The 18,067-nt window shown below is 42.5% G+C and overlaps 3 protein-coding genes across 3 annotated transcripts; 1 reads left to right on the forward strand and 2 right to left on the reverse strand.

Annotated features, from left to right (window-relative positions):
• Positions 1 to 470: 470 nt before the first annotated feature.
• Positions 471 to 9,167, reverse strand: LOC310994231 (sorting nexin-18-like). The gene is made up of 4 exons (XM_083982840.1): positions 7,954 to 9,167; positions 7,257 to 7,550; positions 6,133 to 6,515; positions 471 to 1,948 (listed from the first exon to the last, which is right to left on the reverse strand). Exons 1-4 carry the CDS (start codon positions 8,727 to 8,729, stop codon positions 1,722 to 1,724), a joined length of 1,680 nt encoding a protein of 559 aa, XP_083838966.1. The 5' UTR covers positions 8,730 to 9,167; the 3' UTR covers positions 471 to 1,721.
• A 1,624-nt stretch (positions 9,168 to 10,791) lies between these two features.
• Positions 10,792 to 15,498, forward strand: kiaa1958 (KIAA1958 ortholog). Its single transcript, XM_083983053.1, has 6 exons — positions 10,792 to 10,965; positions 11,857 to 12,165; positions 12,666 to 13,149; positions 13,269 to 13,448; positions 14,365 to 14,553; positions 14,643 to 15,498. The coding sequence occupies exons 2-6, from the start codon at positions 11,866 to 11,868 to the stop codon at positions 14,990 to 14,992; spliced, it is 1,503 nt and encodes a 500-aa protein (XP_083839179.1). The 5' UTR covers positions 10,792 to 10,965; positions 11,857 to 11,865; the 3' UTR covers positions 14,993 to 15,498.
• Positions 15,499 to 15,756: 258 nt separating this feature from the next.
• On the reverse strand, positions 15,757 to 17,972 carry LOC310994265 (SOSS complex subunit C-like). The gene is made up of 4 exons (XM_083982881.1): positions 17,658 to 17,972; positions 17,124 to 17,220; positions 16,772 to 16,859; positions 15,757 to 16,201 (listed from the first exon to the last, which is right to left on the reverse strand). Exons 1-4 carry the CDS (start codon positions 17,680 to 17,682, stop codon positions 16,103 to 16,105), a joined length of 309 nt encoding a protein of 102 aa, XP_083839007.1. The 5' UTR covers positions 17,683 to 17,972; the 3' UTR covers positions 15,757 to 16,102.
• Positions 17,973 to 18,067: the final 95 nt, after the last annotated feature.

Consider the following 18,067-nt stretch of genomic DNA (forward strand, 5'->3'; position numbering starts at 1 on the left):
TTCAGAAACACTATGTGAGTGGAAATCTGACAGCTCTACATAATGTAGTTTAGTTTACACTGTAAATCACTGTGATGCAGTCATTTGAACAGGTATTGTCTATGAGATACCAATGCTCATTGTTTCCCCCCCATTTCTTGTCATAGCATGTCAGTTAAATTGACCAGATCATAAACTTCCCTCTGACTCTCTGATAAAAGCTCATCCTGAAACTGCTATGCTGATTATTTTAAGGAGTGACGCTCATTAAATCAGTACAGGATGTTGTCTGTTGAAAGTATTCTGAATATCATCCTTTATTGAAAAGGTTTCTGGCAGCAGAAATGACGCAAACCGCAGAGAAGAGGGGTATCCTCTCACAACAACAATGTTATCAACTGGGGAGTTCTGTGAGCTTATTTAGTTATTGGTTGGTTTAAAATATTATTTTGAACAGCATAAACAGTAGGAAAACAAAGCTTAAAGCCACTATATGTAGACAAAAAAAATCTGACTTTGGCGCCCACAATTGGGAGAATAAAAAAAAAAGGCACTGTGGTAGAATACAGAGGAATATCTGCCCCCACTCCACTGAAGAGACACTGACGTAAATGGGCTAAACGCTAGACACCTGACTGCCCTCATTTTTCACTGTGACTGTTTTACATTAGTTACAAAAATCTAAGTGTGAGATTATACTGTTATGATACTATAATTGCATAAAAAGTCAACACAGAGTGGCTTTAAACTGGAAGACAGGGCTTCAAAGCTCCCATGCAAGGAAACATTGAAGTATCCGTGCCCTGAGCCTGACCTCTGACCTCTGGGGGAAAGCAAAAAGACAGATGACTCTAGTAAAAAAAAAAGTATTTAGGAGCTTCTTCTCAAAACAACAAGACATTGAGTAAGAAAAATAAATCAAACTGAACTCAATCAACTCTTGTTTAGGTGAAGTAAGGCACAAAGGGATTGAGTTTGTAGTAAAGATGTGACAGTATCTGGGTTGCGTGAGAGATGTTAGACATCAGAAGTAGTCCAGATTTCAAGCTGTAATAAAAAAATCAGCTAAACTGAATCATTGAAAAGGAATATTCCCACTTTCCATATTCACAATTAAGTCATGTCATCAAAACAATACTGAACAGGTAATTCAAGTAAAAACATCGACATTTAGAGATAACGGATTAAATTCAGCGAGTCCAGTCTTCAATCATTAAAAGATCCAGTTTAAGCGATTTAGGGAGTTTCATATCTATGTTTTAATGTGTTGGGTTGCCATGTTCCCGGATGGAGGGTTTCCACAAAGTGGTGAGGCAGTGGAGACATGGAGAGGGATCACATGGCCCTCAAACCGGGAAACGCGAGGCAGCCCTGTCATATTGAGCAGCTGTTTTTAATATCTGAACAGTCCTGCTGAGTTGCAGGACGGGCCTGGAGCGCCAGTAAAATCCCTGTTACTGGTACATTCATCAGAGCTGTTCAGATAATACAAGAAGTTGTCATCATTCCACAGTCCAGTGGACTATATTTATCTACAGAGTGGTATACTTCTTCTTCCAACACTTATACCATGCCCAGTATCCATGACAACGCCAGTCTCAAAGGTTTTCTCTCTTACAGGTCGGTAAGATGTTCTCCATTACTGGAGGATGAATCCATCAATCAGCCCTGTCTGTTTCCCTCTTCAGGCCTCCCACCCGTCTTCCTACAGGCCTTTGTAGTCCAGCTTCTCCCTCTTCTTCCTACTGGCCGTCGTCATATCTCTGAAGGGCGTCCTCCAGCTTGGCCGTGATCTTCTGGAAGAAGCCGATCTGCTGACGGAGATGATGCTGCATCTGCGAGCGGAAGTCCCGTACACGTGTGCGGTGGAAGTGTTGAATCTCTGCCAGCGTGGCGCAGGAAATGATGTTGCAGCGGTCGTGGAGCTCACCCTCCTGCTTTGGACAGTCTTTCACTTTAGTCAGAGCACCTGGAGGGAGGAAAGACAAGGAGAGGACTGAGAGAGTGCAGCAAGTGTACAATATTCCTTAATGAAATTATGTCATTTATTTTCGTTAAAAAAAAAACGGTATTTAAAGCAACTACAAAGAACTTTCATTTTCTGTTGATTTTGGCGACCCCTGTGGACAAAAGCGGTAGGTTCTTCCATGGTGGAAATATAGCGATAAAATTGAGCACAACAACCTCGTTTCACATCAAGATTTTCATAAGAATTAACGTGTGACTTTTAGGGTTTTCTTTAGCTTTAGGCAAGGCAATTTTATTTGTATAGCCCGTTTTTACAAACAGTTTGTCTCAAAGGGCTTTACATGGCATCATAACAACATCCTCTGCCCTTAGACCCTCACATCGACTGAGGAAAAACTTCATAGAAAACCCTTTTAACAGGGAAAAATCGGAGAAACCTCAGGGTGAGCAACAGAGGAGTGCTTTTGACAGCATAAGGCTAGCTGTTTCACCTAGCCTACTTCAAATCTTTATGCTTAGCTAATCATCTGCTGGCTGTGGCTTTATTGCAGATATGAGCCATCTGGAATTATGTAAGTGTCACTGTTTCTAGAAGAAACATTGTAAAGAACAGCAAATTCAGCTTTGTTCTAGCTGGACGCTACACAGCTTTTTGAACAATAGCCTATGTTGTTTAACTTTTTTAATGGTTAGGTGAGAATGTACCTTTTGTAACACTTGAGACTTGAGTAAGTAAGAAAGTAAAGCACAATTAAACTTTTTCCTTAGTTGAAAAAATAATGCTAAGAGAGCATTTACAGCTAGTGGCTAACCCACAAGTGATGGCAGGAACAAAATTCAAAGGAAAGAGGAAATGAAAGGGGCATGTTTTTTGTTGGTTTGTTTAAGTTTTAATGTAAAGCTGTTAAAGATAGAAGAAGATGAAGGTTTTGATCTCTAACTTCTCCAAGATGACCTCAGAATTGACATTTCTGTTCATGCTACAAAAATGTGCTGATTTTCAAACCTTTTCAAAGTAGGCTATGCCTGAAGTTTTCGCAGCACCCAGTGGTGAGTCAACATGTCTTGCTAATGTGACTAAACCTTTGGAGGAAGTAGCAGTTAGCACAGACACAGCCCATGAAAAACAGATGGAGAGGAACTTAGTGTAGAATGCTTCTAGTGACATAGCAGCGTCTGGAGGAAATGACGAGCCGGTCGCCTGGTACAACCACAGACGTTCTAGCCTATATGGACTTTGGTTCAACTCGTCCTTCCTCATCTTGTCGACCTCTAGATCTCTGACCATCTTACACACACGTGGAGAACACACAAACGGGCACAAGCGAACTAAAATCAACTTGGACTTTGCTCTCCTTGCTGCCAAGATGATTATGGAACTGTAATCTGAACTGAACTGTACTGTTGGCTGGTGGGAAACTTGTACAGCTCTGTAGCTATCTTAACCCCACCCCCCACCCCCAAACACACATTCACACACATTCACACACACACACACACACACACACACACCCCTCCCCTCTTCTTCGTCTTCTCTTCAACCACCAGGAGGAAGGAGGAAAAGAGGGAGAAGAAAAGAGGAGGAGGGGAAACTAATCCTGAACCCGCTCCATTTTGCATTCCTGCAGTCCCAGGGCAACACAGGACATGAGGCCCAGGAATCTCCACTCATTCAGATCATATGTAGCCTACACTCTGGACCTCACAGACAGAACTATCAAAGACGGACGATACTGTACAGGGATATTTAGGTCAACAAAGCTGTCTGCCTCGTGTGCCCAGGAGATGTACTCATAGCCTTTTTTGCAACTGACATGTTACCGTGCCTTTTCAATCAGGTTGAGAAAGTGAGACAGATGGATATTTGAGGAATGTGGAGCTGCTGAGGGAGGAATGAAGGTTAATGTCTCTGAAAATGTAAACCCTCTGGAGCCTCGTTTCATTTGATGTGCCGAGTCAATGAGTGAAATGAAACCCTTAAGGTTTATTTAAAGCTAGGCTTCGTCTTAATGAGGCTCTTTCATCGAATCAAATGTCATGGAAACTGTGACTAAACCGGCCGTCTTGTGTTAAACATAGCTTTTTTTTTTTTACAACCATGACCGTGTTTGCAGACTTTGCATTGCGGCGATGTGTTCATGGGTGTTACTCAGCAGACTCTCTGATGACAGCAGAGATGGATTAGTCAGAGTCTGCGTGCTTTCAGCCAGGACTAAAAACTCAGGCAACAAGTCTTTTTGTGTCATTTATAAGGTTTTTTATCAGTATATCTACAATCATAACATGTTTTTATTTAAGAGACAGCAGTCTCTGTCTTTTTGACAGACGGAATTTGGCAGAGAGCTGGGCTGACATATGATCGATCGATTATAGCTTTGGGTGTGGACTGAGAATATTTATTTTCTTTTTTTTGTTGGCATATGGTATTTTTGTAATAAAAAACCAGTAAGGACGACCACAGTTCCCCTCCCTGCTGAGAACAAAATTTGTTTTCTCATATAGCACAAGTAGCTGAGGTTCCCTGAAATGAAAACCACATTGTACCCAAGAATGATGACAATTGATATTGTGATATCTAATGAAAGCAGAAATGGCGGTATCATGTCAAATTGCTCTGAATTCCCTTGGGATTACCTTTGTTACACTTGATGTCAGTTTTCAAGATAAAGATGAAGTTGTGATGAGGTAGTTTGGCAAAGGCTCGAGTTACATTTACTGTACATCATGTCTCATTTACTGACACTAACATGACACATCAGCACGATTTTACCATGAGATCGTGTTTCACAGAGATGCATACGATGCAATTTGCAGAAATCACAGTAAACGTTTTCTACATTCATGTTCCCAGAGGTTTGTGCTCTCGGCCGGGGACATAAAACAGTGTGCTGTTTGTCAATCAGAAAGTGGGTGAAGTCATGTCACTCTCAGAGACCATTGGGATTCAGGCAGTGTTTCCATAGTTCAGAGCTGTGATTGTATCTAGAGAACAGAGCTCAGCGGACTATAGAAACAGTGCCTCTAGGTTTGGCAAACGTCAGGACTTTGCGTGCCAGGAGCAACTCCCTCCTCCCAACCTGCAGGGAACTAACAAGCTAACTCGTCTACAAGTCCTTTGTGCATGACCGTGTGAGTGTGTGTTTCTGTGTGTTTTCAAATGAGCGAGTACAAGCTCTCACAGTACCCGGAGCGTTACAATGGACCGGCCGTGGGTTTCAGTTTTCGACCCAGATTGACATTGCAGTTAAGTAACTGAAAACAGATGTTGCCCTTGGTTAGGAAACACTCCGAATCTGGGTCTTTGTACATTCTCTGCCTTTATAGTGACATGATAAATAGATAGGGAGGCTGTGGGCTAGATGACTTTTAGAAGCATCATTAATTATTTTTTTTTTTAGTGCAAGTTAAATAAATAAAACTGCAGAGTCTCCTGTTTCACAAACTTTTACTGTCTGCTGAATGGTGAACTGATGGCAAGAGGCCTGGATTCAATCCCTTCATGTCTCCAACCCTCCACCCTACAGAGGCATCCATGAGTCTGAGTCCTGACCACTCAGTCCCTACCACCTCCACTTGTAGTTAACCTCCCTATGAAAGGGAGTATGCTAGGTCCTGCATCTGATTCATTACTTAGGGTGTTAGACCGGTGTTAGAGTTTATTGTATTGTTTTGCCAGTATGTAACCCATCTAGCATACTGTATGTCTGCCATTACTTGAACTCAACAATGCAGAGCTTCTTTTTGTCTCCCAGGTTTTAAAGGGATAGTTCAACATTTTGGCAAATTGGCCCATTTCCATAATCCCTATAGAAATAGCAGTAGGTTAGTTTTTCGTCGGTGCAAGCTATTTTTAGAACAGCTGGGCCGAGCCGCGAGCTGCTCAGAGCTACGCTACGGAGGCTAATGGGATTTCTTGGTTTCCCTCATCTATCTCATTAAACACACAATCCAAAACTTCCAAAACGCTTTCGTGGACAAGTTGTGACCTGCACATTCACCACACTATGAGATAATAATGGAACATTACGAGACGAACCTACTGATAGGACTATTATTGATTATGGCAATGGGCCAATTTGCAAAAATGTTGAACTATCCCTTTAATATGTAAATGTGCTTGCTGTAACTCAAGTAGTAACAGTGTGGATTCCACATGCAGTAACACACACACACACACTTTCTCACCTTTCTGTACATGGATGATGTCAGGGAAATTGGCCAGGTGTCCTCTGTAGAGGTCCAGCAGGTCAGAGATGGGATCCAGGTCCTGGCGCGGCTGCTCAGCAAAGTATTCTCCTATCGCCTCATAGGCCTCTCCGGTGTAGGAAATGGCCTTGTTCAGGCCCACCGAGTAGGCCTGCTGGTCCAGCTCGAATGACTGCGCCAGGAGTTTGAAGGACTGTCCCACTTTCTGGTACTCCTTCTTGAACCCTGTTATCTGTTTGCGGGCGAACTCGTTGATGGAGGTGTTCACGACAACAATGTTCTCGTCCATCTTCTTGGTGAAGGTTTTGAAGCCTTCGATTTTGCTCTCCACTTCCTGAAGGTCCAGAGGGACAGTGGGTGTACTGAGGGGGAAAAGACAATCAGTTTAGACTTGGTGGTTTTATTTCTGAAAGTCCTTTGTGATTTCCGTTTAATTCACACATTACATCATCTTTTGAGAGAAAATGATTCCCCTGTTCTTATCTCACTTCTACAATCAGACACTCCCAGTGATGAAAGCCTTCAGTTACAGCACATGAAACAAGGAAAACTGATAACATGTTTTTCTAGAGGTCAATTATTAAGAGTTTACTTTTGTAACATCATAAAGCGGGAGGATGAATAAGTGACGTAAAACAATGATGTGATTCACCACCACAAACCTGACTTATACTTATTTGTCATAAAACCAAAATATGACATTTAAAGCTGCACAAATATGGTCTTTCTCTGCAGGAATACATGACATAACCTCAACTTCAGCTAGTGATTGCGTACATTTCCCAGCATGCCTTTTTACGATCTCCAGCGATGCCCCCTGTACCAAGGTATACAGTACAGTATATGGCGAAACAGTGATGAGATTAGAGCTATGTTAAGATGATAAAGCTGAATGAACAGTGAGATAATCTATATCTTCAGCAGCACTGAGTTCTGCTCTATTTGCTTGTAATGGAGTGGAAATGTTTTAAATCAATTAAACATCTGTAAAATTGAGTTAATTTCAACACCCAGCATGTCAATGGTTTCCAGTGCAACCAATGCTTTTTATAAGTTTGCAATCAAATCCAGGACTGGAAACCCACACCCTCCCGCACACCTACCTGATCGTGAGGAAGAAATTGGCACCGACCAGCTCGTCCCTCTCTGCCTTCCTCTTGCCCTGTTTCCATGCCTTCTCGTCTGCCCCACATGTTAGGAAATGTTGGAAAACGTCACAACGTGCCAACACAGGATGGCTGATCATGTGGTTCATCCACCAGATCAGACCCTTCCTCCTCTTGGAGATGAAGTCCTCCTCGAAGCGCCCGGTGGCCTGCTTCTCCGGCAGGTGGGGGACCGAGATGACGGGGAAACGCTCCACGAGCCGAGCGTACAGCCAGTCGAAGTGTTTGTACCTGCAGGGGGATGGAGGAAGAGCGGACAGGTTGGAGGGATGAAAGTGCTGCATAAGAGATTATTAGGTGTAAGTAAAAAGAGGAAAAGTAAGGATAGGAGACAAGTGGAGCCAAGGGGATACTGAAATGTAAGAGAGCAAGTGTTGGTTTTCAATGTCAGACGTACTGACAGGGAAACAATGTGAAAGGTGCAGAGGGATTCTGTAAGAGGAAAGGGGAGATTTCTGAGGACTCGTATGGGCAAAGCGCCAGTCCGCTCTGTTTTTGCTATTTTGTGGGGGGAAAACTGTGGCCACAGGAAGAAGAACCATAGAAACATTGTTTTAAGAGTATGGTGGGCTGGAGGATCCGGTGAGGAAATAAAACCCCTATAGAGGAGAGGGAGGAGGTAGAAAGCTTGTACCTGCGGTTGACTTGTATATTTGTGTGTGATGGGGTCAGCCCGTAGGACATGTAGCTCTTCATGCCTTTGAACTTGGTCTGTTTGGTTGGGTCATCAATGGTGCACATGAACGGGTACGGATCCTCCTGCCACTCCGGCCCGTGCTTCCCCATCACCACACAGATCCTGTCCCCGTCCTTCACGAAGGCCGAGGCCTCGCCGAGCAGGAAGGCCTCCCCTCCGGACTTGACGAAGGTGGAGAACCTGTTGAGGTTCCTCCCAACCGTGGCCGAGCTCTTGGCGTGCTGCTGGTGGTGCTGGGGGGCGCTGCTGCCACACCGTCCGGGCAAGGAGGTGGTCACCGGGTACAAGGGGGGAGTGCTGCCGAGGGCCGGAGGAGCATCAGTGGCAGGAGAGGCGTCATCCCAGTCGTCGTCCCAGTCGTCATCGCTGCCCTGACTCGTATGGAAGCTGCCTCCGCCACTGCCACTGCTGCTGGCCCCGAGTCTGCTCTGAGAGTGGGAGTCAGTGGATGTGAAGGAGGTCTGGGTAGGTGGCATGGCTTTGCTTTTGGGTGAGGAGAAGCCATTGTTGTTGGTGTTGGAGGTGATGTGGTCCCTGACGATTTCCACATAGGATGCAGGGAAGAGGCCAGCCTCCCCCTTGCTGTTCTCCCCCTCCAGCCAGCCCTCCAGCTCCTCCTCACTGAACAGAGTCACCAGCTCATTCTCTGATATGGAGATCTCCCCAGGGTTCTCTGAGTGGAAGTCGTACAACACTCTGGCTTTCAACGCCATAACTTTAACAATACTTGTGTCTTTTTTTTTTTATGTCTCTCTCTCCTGTTTTTCGCTGCAAACTTGCCTCAAGACTTTACTTCTTCTTCCCGGATTAAACCTTTATGAACTCTGTGGAGCTTGACTGGTGTGAGATCGCGCATCGACAGCAGAAAACGGACTATTTTGTTCCAAAAACAAGCCTGTATCCGAGATCCGTATGCGAAAGAACAAGAACAGAAACACAATGTCTTGTATCCGACACCCACCTCCTCTGTCTCTGTCTCTCTCTCCGCTCCGCTCTGCGGGTTCAAATATCATTTGTTTCCATCCAGAACTTAATCCAAGTCGCGAAACGCAGATGAAACCTGCCTTTACCGGGAGGGTTTCTCTGCAGGATCAGACGCCGGTTCCAGTTTCAGACTGACGGGCTTGTGAGGTCTGTGCGGCGGCTTTAAAGCTGCAGATAAGGACCAGGGGTAAAGTTCTGTTTTTTCCTCCTCTCCCCGAGATGCTTGGAAGTTAAAGGCACCAGTCCTAACACGTAGTAGACTGGCTGACTAATGGAGGGTGGAGCCAGGAGCAAGTTCAGTCAAGTCACTGAACTCATACATGGAAAAATCTTACACTGACCCCATTTTACAGGCCCATGAGACACACTTTAACACTGTGTTTGAAGTACATCATCCTGTTTATAAAGGCTTATTAACTGGATAGTTAATGTACCACAAAACTGTGTCTGAATGGTACTTAATTGTATCCCCATCTTAGTAGCCTACTATAGCCTAAATATAACAGTTGAAGTTTCTTTCATGAGAAATAAAAATAGTATTTGTTTAACAGTCCATTCAAAAATACGTGTACTACTCTTTCTTACTTGGATGTTTCTATGTGCAGGAAGATGCAAATGAGGTGCATGCACAGTCTGTCAGAATAGGCTACATTCATCTGAAGAACAGAGGGTTTCTATGTGCTCCTCTTAAATCTGATAAAAGGCCTATAGCGCATAGGGCACTTATGATCCTATACACAAGTTTTATAAGTGTGATGTGTAGGCTATTATAGCCCACACTGTGAGAAGATAAATAAAGCAGAGGACGTGTTTCCAGCTGCTTCTGACATATTTGCACATTCAGATTCTGGGTTTTTCAATGAGGAACTATAGCAGAATTAAAAAATAATAATAATAATTTATTTATTAAAGCAACAATAAATTGTTGTGCAAAGGTGAAGTTTATTCATGTGTCAAGAATCATAGTTTTAACACACTGGAAAAAGGTTCAATGAACTATTTATAAATTCTTAATTACAATAGCACATTTGGTTCTACCTCTTCACTGAAGAATCCAGTCTATGAATATGCCAGTTAAGATTATGACGTCTGAGCTCAAGATTCTTTCCTACCACAGTGACCATTATTAATTGGGAGGTTTGAAATTTCCGTATAACATGTAAATTGCATCATGTTGGGTTATGAGTTAAGGTAAGCATATAGAGTTCCCACTTCAGCAGATGAATGTCCACCATAGATTGTCCATAGTCCATAAAATTAACAAGAGACCATAACAAGGCTGCAGATTAAACAGCTCCTACAGTATATATAAAAAGGACAATGTGATATAATTATGCTAGTAAATGGATGATAATAATACATTCATTATTACTATATCATCTCCCTATAATCTAATATAATATAATATAATATAATATAATATCATATCATATCATATCATATCATATCATATCATATCATCATATCATCATATCATATCATATGGTGTGGTGTATTTCTCCATTCTCACCACTATTATTATATTATATTATATTATATTTTATTTTATTTTATTTTATTTTATTTTATTTTATTTTATTTTATTTTATTTTATTTTATTTTATTTTATTTTATTTTATTTTATTGATGTATTTCTCCGTTCTAACCACTAGGGGTCGGTGTATATCACACACAGTGAGAGGAGGCTGCAGTTCTTCCTCCTGTCTCCCTGATGGCAGTATGCTACTTCCTGGTTGGATTCTGGTGTTGTTAAACCTTCAAGACAACGAATGTTGTATAATTAAAAAGCTGCAGGACATATGATGAGATATCCATGGTATTAATTCGTATGGCGTAAATATCATAACGACATTAATAGTCGCTTCAGTTTGTAGAGTCACAGAGGAAAAAGGAGGACGGTGTGATGATGTGAAACCCGATCTGACTTCACAGCTGAGAGCTTTTGATTTGTAGTATTAACACAAGGTAAATATGAGGCATGTTAATGGGCTGTGGGGGCTTTGTTCTCGTGTCTGGTGACTCGGGGGGTGATTGTCTGTGAAAATGAGAGACATGTCTGATGAGGGACTATCACTGTTTGTCCTCTATGATGGTTTGATTGTGTAGTTTACAGTGAGAGTTGCAGCATGTAGGCTACACCCACTTCACCAGTGCGTGCACATGCGTGATAGAGAGATAGTTTTAGAAAATAATCTATAGTATTAATGTTTCAAGTGTGAATTGTGATTGTGATGACATGATTTTTTTTTTCTGTATGGGCTACTTGTAGGCCTACTTATTTCACATATGCACATTGCACGACACTATAATCAATGACTAGATTTGTAGTTGCAATATGATTTTTTAAATAATCATCATTATTATTATTATGGTTGCAAATTGTCTTGCCTTTATGCACCTACACTCAAATTCATTTACACTAATTATTCTAAAATAAATGTAAGAATTCTTCTTTTAATTAAAATTGTTGAGATGCCAATTTATTATAGATGTGCATTCATACCAAAGAGATAAGGCTAGTACGTATCTCAATTGACTTAAAATAAGAGCTACAATTTTACATCTCCTAACTTGCACAAGAGTACCGTCTAAAAGCCTAATAAAAACTGTACATTTTAAAACATGAATAAATAAACAAACCAAATAATTTCAGTTATCATCATCATCACTGTGATCTGCATACAGTTTAGGGGTTATAGCCTACGTGTCAGTGATCATTAGAGTGAGGTGGCTGAAATCTCCATCTATTATTCAGATTATCAGATTTTGTTCTTAATTTGTTTTTGTTGAATCATTATTAGCACTAGTGGAAGTATCAAGTAGATGTAGACACTTTGTCCTCTCTTTCTGTTCCAGGTTTCCAACATGTCTGACCTGGTCCAGACCTCCTCTGACAGTCTGTGTAAACTGGTCAGCTGGGCCCACAGCCACGGCACCATCTGCAGCCTCATCCCCAGTCTGCAGCACCTCGCCCGCGGTTCTCATGGTAACCTACTGTCACCAGAGCCCGGTCCCCAGGGCAGCACGGTTCCTGTCGCCATTTGGGGCTGTAGCGCCGGACACGCCTACCACTGGCCCCTCAGTGACCATGGCAACGGTCGTGGAGGAGACTCAGCAGATACTGGCCAGGGACAGAGATTTGTCGGAGGGCATCTACCAAATAAGGTAAAGAAGAAACCATCCTGTTTCAACAGGAAAATACAGTGCTGTGAAAAAGTATTTGCCCTCTTCCTGATTTCTTACTTTATTTTGCATATTTGTCGCACTTAAATGTTTAAGATCATCAAACAAATTTTAATATTAGACAAAGATAATCCAAGTTAATAAAAAATTCCGTTTTTGGATGATGATTTCATCTATTAAGGGGAAAAAAGCTATCCAAACCTACCTGGCTCTATGTGAAAAAGTAACCCCCCTCCTTCCCCCCTTGTTAAATCATGAACTAACTGTGATAAACCTTTTTTTTTGGAAAGCTGAGTTGAATTTCACTCTGACAAAGTCACAAGGAGGCTAAGATCTCAAAAAGCAATACATCATGCTGAGAAATCAAGAAAAGATGAAAGAACAAAATCATTGACATCTATCAGTCTGGAAAGTGTTAGAAAGCCATTTCTAAAGCTAAAAAAACCATTTTAAAAACCATTTAAAAACACATGCCGTTCCAGGTGGCAGTGAGGACGCCATGTGACCTCTCCTGCAGTGACGCCGCCTCGGAGGGGGAGGAGTCCAGTAGCCGGCTGTTTGACGTGACTGGGTGCGATTCATCGGCCACAGATGAGGATACTGACTACGAGCCCCGCCCATCCAGAAAAAGAGACTGTGCACCAGGAGGAGGAGGAGGAGGCTTGGTGGGGAAGAAGATCAAGCAGGAGGCGACCTCTATAGAGGATTATGACACTCTGGCTGTCACGGAGACAGATGCTGTCAATATTTCACTGGCTTGTCAAACAACAAACACACACTCTAACATGCTGTTGCCCGACAAGCCTCTCCCACTCTATTCCACATTCGAGCATGGACACAATCTGGCCTGTGAGGGGTCAGTGGGGCCAGAGGTGGAGCTGCTGGCTGGAGGCAGCTGCATGAGAGGGACTACAGAGCAAGCTGAGAGATGCAGCTCCGTCACAGAGACTATGGAGAAGACTGCAGGTACACGTCTGTCCAGGGTTGGAACATTTAGAAAAGAATCAAAGTGATTCCGACTCTGTTTATGTGTATGTGTGTGTTTTAACTGTCTAATGTATCTGTGTGTTTCTTTGTGTGTGAAGCTGCAGGCAGCCAGAGTGAGCTGGAGAGGCTGCGAGCGTTACTTTGTGCGGAGCGCAGCCGTAACCTGCAGATGACAGAGATGATCTCCAGTCTGAAGCAGGACAAAGAGCTGCTGCAGCACAAACTCACCAAGAAGGCCGAACTCATCTGTGACTTCCTGCAGGACAAACTGCGGCCAGGTGGAGCTTACTCTTGTAATAACCTTATGATGATCGGGTGGTGTATATCTGGACGCCGTAACTCCAGGCTCTGGTTTAACAACAGCAGGCTTCATTGTTGACTCATACAGCATGACACTGTATACATGACACTGCATACAGCCTAGTCTAGCTTCACGTTCATGCTACTAACCTAGACTTCCGGCCGCACATACTTCACTCTGCTCCAGCCTCATCACACTGGTATAAGTGCGCGGCACTATACTGTACTACACTCTGAAAACTCACCCACAATGTGCAGTGCTTTTAAAATAACAGCATGTTGTTAGCACAATATAATCAGATCCATAATGGCAGCACAATAATTTTAGAAAAAGAAAAAAGGGGAATATCCGCACACTGGATTAAAACTCCCATTTATTGGACAATTGCAACGTTTCAACCAATCGTGGTCTTCCTCAGTTTGGTTGTTGGGTCGAAACGTTGCAATTGTCCATTAAATGGGAGCTTTAATCCAGTGTGCGGATATTCCCCTTTTTTCTTTTTCAATGATCCTATGACTATCCGGCACCTGGCCTAAAATAGGCACTGGATGTGCACACAACTACTCTGTTTTTCAGCACAATAATTTTACACATTTGTACAAAGATATTTATTGCAATTAGTACATGTTACGTATTATTAGAGCTAGCAGATTTTGCACACAGCTGCCAACTTTTTCTTTTCTTTCTTTCTTTCTCTCTGTTTTTATGTGTTTTGTGTTAGGAGTACGTGGTGCACAAGCTGCCAAATGGAATTTTAAAGTTATTTTGAAACCACATAGCCTTCTTGTTAGTAAACTACAATCTAGATTAAAAAAAGTAACGACTAATTCACAATTGATGCTTTCATGTCCTCCAATTTAGAATCCCGCTTTTGTTTCTGTTTTTAATTCTAGAGAAGAGGTCTCGTTGCTCTATTCAGAGCGACCCGGGAAGTTCGCACATGACCTCCTCTGATGATGTGGCGGGGTTTGATTCGTCAACGCTGTTTGATTCTTTCGAGGAAATGGAGCTTCACCCTCTGGAGCTGCCCAGGACGCTGAGGAGCAAGAGGAGCCGGGACGGAGAAAACACCAGAGTCAGGAGTGAGGACAGGACAGTTTATTATTGAATATTGCACTAATAACGCTGATGTGCCCGGTTTGATTGACCCTTCATCTCCCCCATCTCCCAGTGAAAAACGTGGTGGGCGTGATAGCCCGCTACATGGCCGCCCTCCAGGAGTTCCGGCGCGGCGTCTCCATGAAGGTGGCCTTCGACCGGGTCGGGGTGGACCGCAACACCATCTCGCGCACGGCGGCCATAGCCGAGCTCAGCCTGGCCGCGCCGGAGGTGTTCCACGCGTTGGCGCCGTGGGACGAGAAGGAGGAGACGTTGGCGCATTACTCTCACCGCTGTCGACAGGCGATGGATGACACCATTAAGGCCAAGATCAAAACGATGAAGGCCAAAGGAGAAGTGCTGCCAATTGTGTCAAGTGACAAATGGTTACAGAAATGCGGTGGACCCACTCCCTCTGCCTGAACCAGACGCCTACAATGCACAATCTTGTACAAATTAAAAGAAAATCCATCACGGAAATAAATCGCTGTGTCAAAGGAAACACCATTCCCCACTACTCACACTGTATTGCTCATGACATGATTACTCTAACTCCTTTTTTTCATAATCTCATGTACTTATCATGTTTTGTGGCTGTATTACATGAAGTCTCTACTATACTACAGGTTTTTTCTGCCTCCTCCTGTCCAGCGGATTCCTTCTCGTATAGTCATGAAACAGCCGTGAAAAACTGTGACTCTGGAAAGGATCAGCTTGCGGTCTCAGATCCTGTAGGACAGTCATCAGAACCATTATTTTATACTGCCATCATGACAACAGAATATTATTTTTTAATAACTGTGGTTCCAGTGTGGTTGGTTCTCTCTGCAGCAACATCATGAAGTAATCTGTAGCAGTCTCTCAAACCAGTTTAGAAATCATCTGTTGCAGTAAATTGTCTGATCTGTGAGGGTTTGTATGTGGTTTTATGCGTGGAAATATACAGTATTTACCCTGCTGTGTCCTTTTGTGTGCTGCTGACCACCTACTTTTACAATAAACTGATCAAAAAACATAATATGAACAGTCATAGACTATTTACTTATGTACTTTAAGGTCTTCTTCCCTCTTTTTTTAAATATTTGCAGCAATGGAAGCTGAAATCCAATGCATACGCAACTGAATGTAACAACTTTATTATCCAAATATTAAAACAAATCAATAACAAATGTATAAACCTGACAAAATGCACATGTTGTGGAAAGCCATGTGAAAGGCAGTGGAGCAGGATAACATTTACAGTCTTTAGAGGTTGTTTTTAGCATCAGCTTGACAGGATGTTTCATCGTGATAATGAATGTGTAATCCGACTGTTTTGAAAGCTCTCTTAACATCAGCAGCTTGATAGTCTGGAAAATGTTGAAATCGTGGATTCACTTTCCCCCCTGAGATTGTTTACAACATGACAAACAACTGTCCGTTAATCACAGGCTGAAAAAAAGGAAACTGGGGAGGAGACAGGGGTCCAATGTGCACGTGTTTTGCTTCAAAGCTTTGTCTCAGGCAGCGTGGAGGGAGATCGGGGGTGAAAGGTCACGACTCGGGCTCCAGGCGTGGAAGGACAGGGAGGATGAGGTTTCCAAACGAGGAGTCCTGAGTGATGAAGAAGCCGGACGAGTGTGCGTGTGCATGCTGCAAGAGAGGACACAGTTACACAATTGAAAGGAAGAGAACCAGACTCTAAAGCTTGTTGATTCAAAGAATGAAATATTTTCATTTCTAATATAAATACTTTTAGCGTAACTTTTTTGTTTTTTACATTCTGTTATGTGTTTCTGGAAAGAGAAATCAAGCGAGATATAACCACTGATTAGTGAGCTTTAGTCTGTAATAGGTCTGATGTTGCCATGACAGCTCATTTTAAAAATAGTGATTTTCAGACCTGAATTAATACTGGTAACTGGTGGCAGGCTGGTATTCAAACATGACTCAGAATGAAGCCTTTTACAGAGATGCAGCACAATTAGGTCCTCAAATCTCAAGTCTCAAATCACCAAGAACATGCCAATCAGACCAAACAACACTGATCATGCAACATAATTTGATATTTTCTTTGTGTATAATTGTGTTTTGAATACAATCACACAATAATCAAATCAACATAAAGAAGAAATATTTGGTGTGTGGATGGGTAACCTGTGTATGTACTTGTTAAGGGTTAAATCTTCCATAAATAACAATTTGTGTTTCTGTGTATCTCACCTGTAGAGCGGCCTTCTGCTGAGCAGCGATGTGCTGCTGTTCTGCGTTGTCCCTGAACTCTTTGAGACTTGGCCTGGACAGTGAGATGCTACAGGGTAAGAATGCAAAGAGACATGAATAATATTAACCTCCAAAGTTTCCATCAGCTCAGTTAACTTTTGGAAAACCCAACACAGTGACATTAATCTAGTGTCCTCTGCCTCCCACTGCCCTCCCACTTTGGATACATCCAATTTTGATTGTTTAGCAGACTATATCACTACTTAATTAAATGTCCTCTCAGAAATTTTTTTGCAAGGTTTTGACTGACACAAAACTCCTGTTATCCCACATGGCTGTATACTGTCTGTACCTGGCTCCAGGAGTGTTCATGGATGAGTTCTGTATCAGCCGCTTCCTCTCTTTCTCCAGCTCAGCCAGGATCGCCACCCGTGTTTTGTTTGGGAAAGCTGGAAGTAAAAAAAATATATATATAGAGGAAAACTGAAAGAAAACAGTGGGTTGCAGTACAGCTTACATCATTTTACTCATGTTACGTCAAACAAATATATCTAGGTAAAAGCAAGGCCCAATGGATATTAAATTAACAAAAAACAAAAAAAGAAAGAAATTTGAAATAGTGAAAAATAAGACTGATATCTAATTTGGAGATTTGTGTTCTCTCTTAACTATATCTACAGCTTTAACCACAGTTTTGAAATGAGCCATACATTTCATTTAGCTTTCCAACATCATCACATACCATTCACCTCAGAGTCTGTGATGCGTTCAGGGAACACAATTTTTTGTAGTTTCGGGCCGTGAAGTCAGGCGCGGATACCCACTCACCGATAAAGACAAAGAAGTTCAATGCTTGTGTCGTTTAGTCCAAAACAGAAATGATTACCTTGTCCTGGAGGGTTAGCAGCCATTGCCTGCGCGGATAGAAAGACGCTGTTGAAGATAACAAACTACAGAAGTGTTTCTATTGGTGGTTTAGCTAAGTTTTATCAGTGTGTTTCCTCCGCCCGGCGGCTAATGTTGCGCTGGTGGACGTGAACGGGCAATGATAAAAGAGCCCCTGGGTGATGAATGTCAATGAAAGCTGATCTGGATGCGTGATACAGTTCCTGCTGTTGTACGCCAATGTTACAGCAGCTGAAAGTTTAAAATAACCATACAATCATCGATAGCGTGTGGACTGTGCGTTGTATTCTATCTCCTTCCGAGTACCGGTAGTGTGATAGTAGCCAAACAGACGAGATCTCACTTCGCTGATTTTTCTTTACAATCAATTACAATATCATGTGTCAGAAA

The sequence above is a fragment of the Trachurus trachurus genome (genome assembly GCF_905171665.1).
Source record: "Trachurus trachurus genome assembly, chromosome: 12".
Taxonomy (NCBI): Eukaryota; Metazoa; Chordata; class Actinopteri; order Carangiformes; family Carangidae; genus Trachurus; species Trachurus trachurus.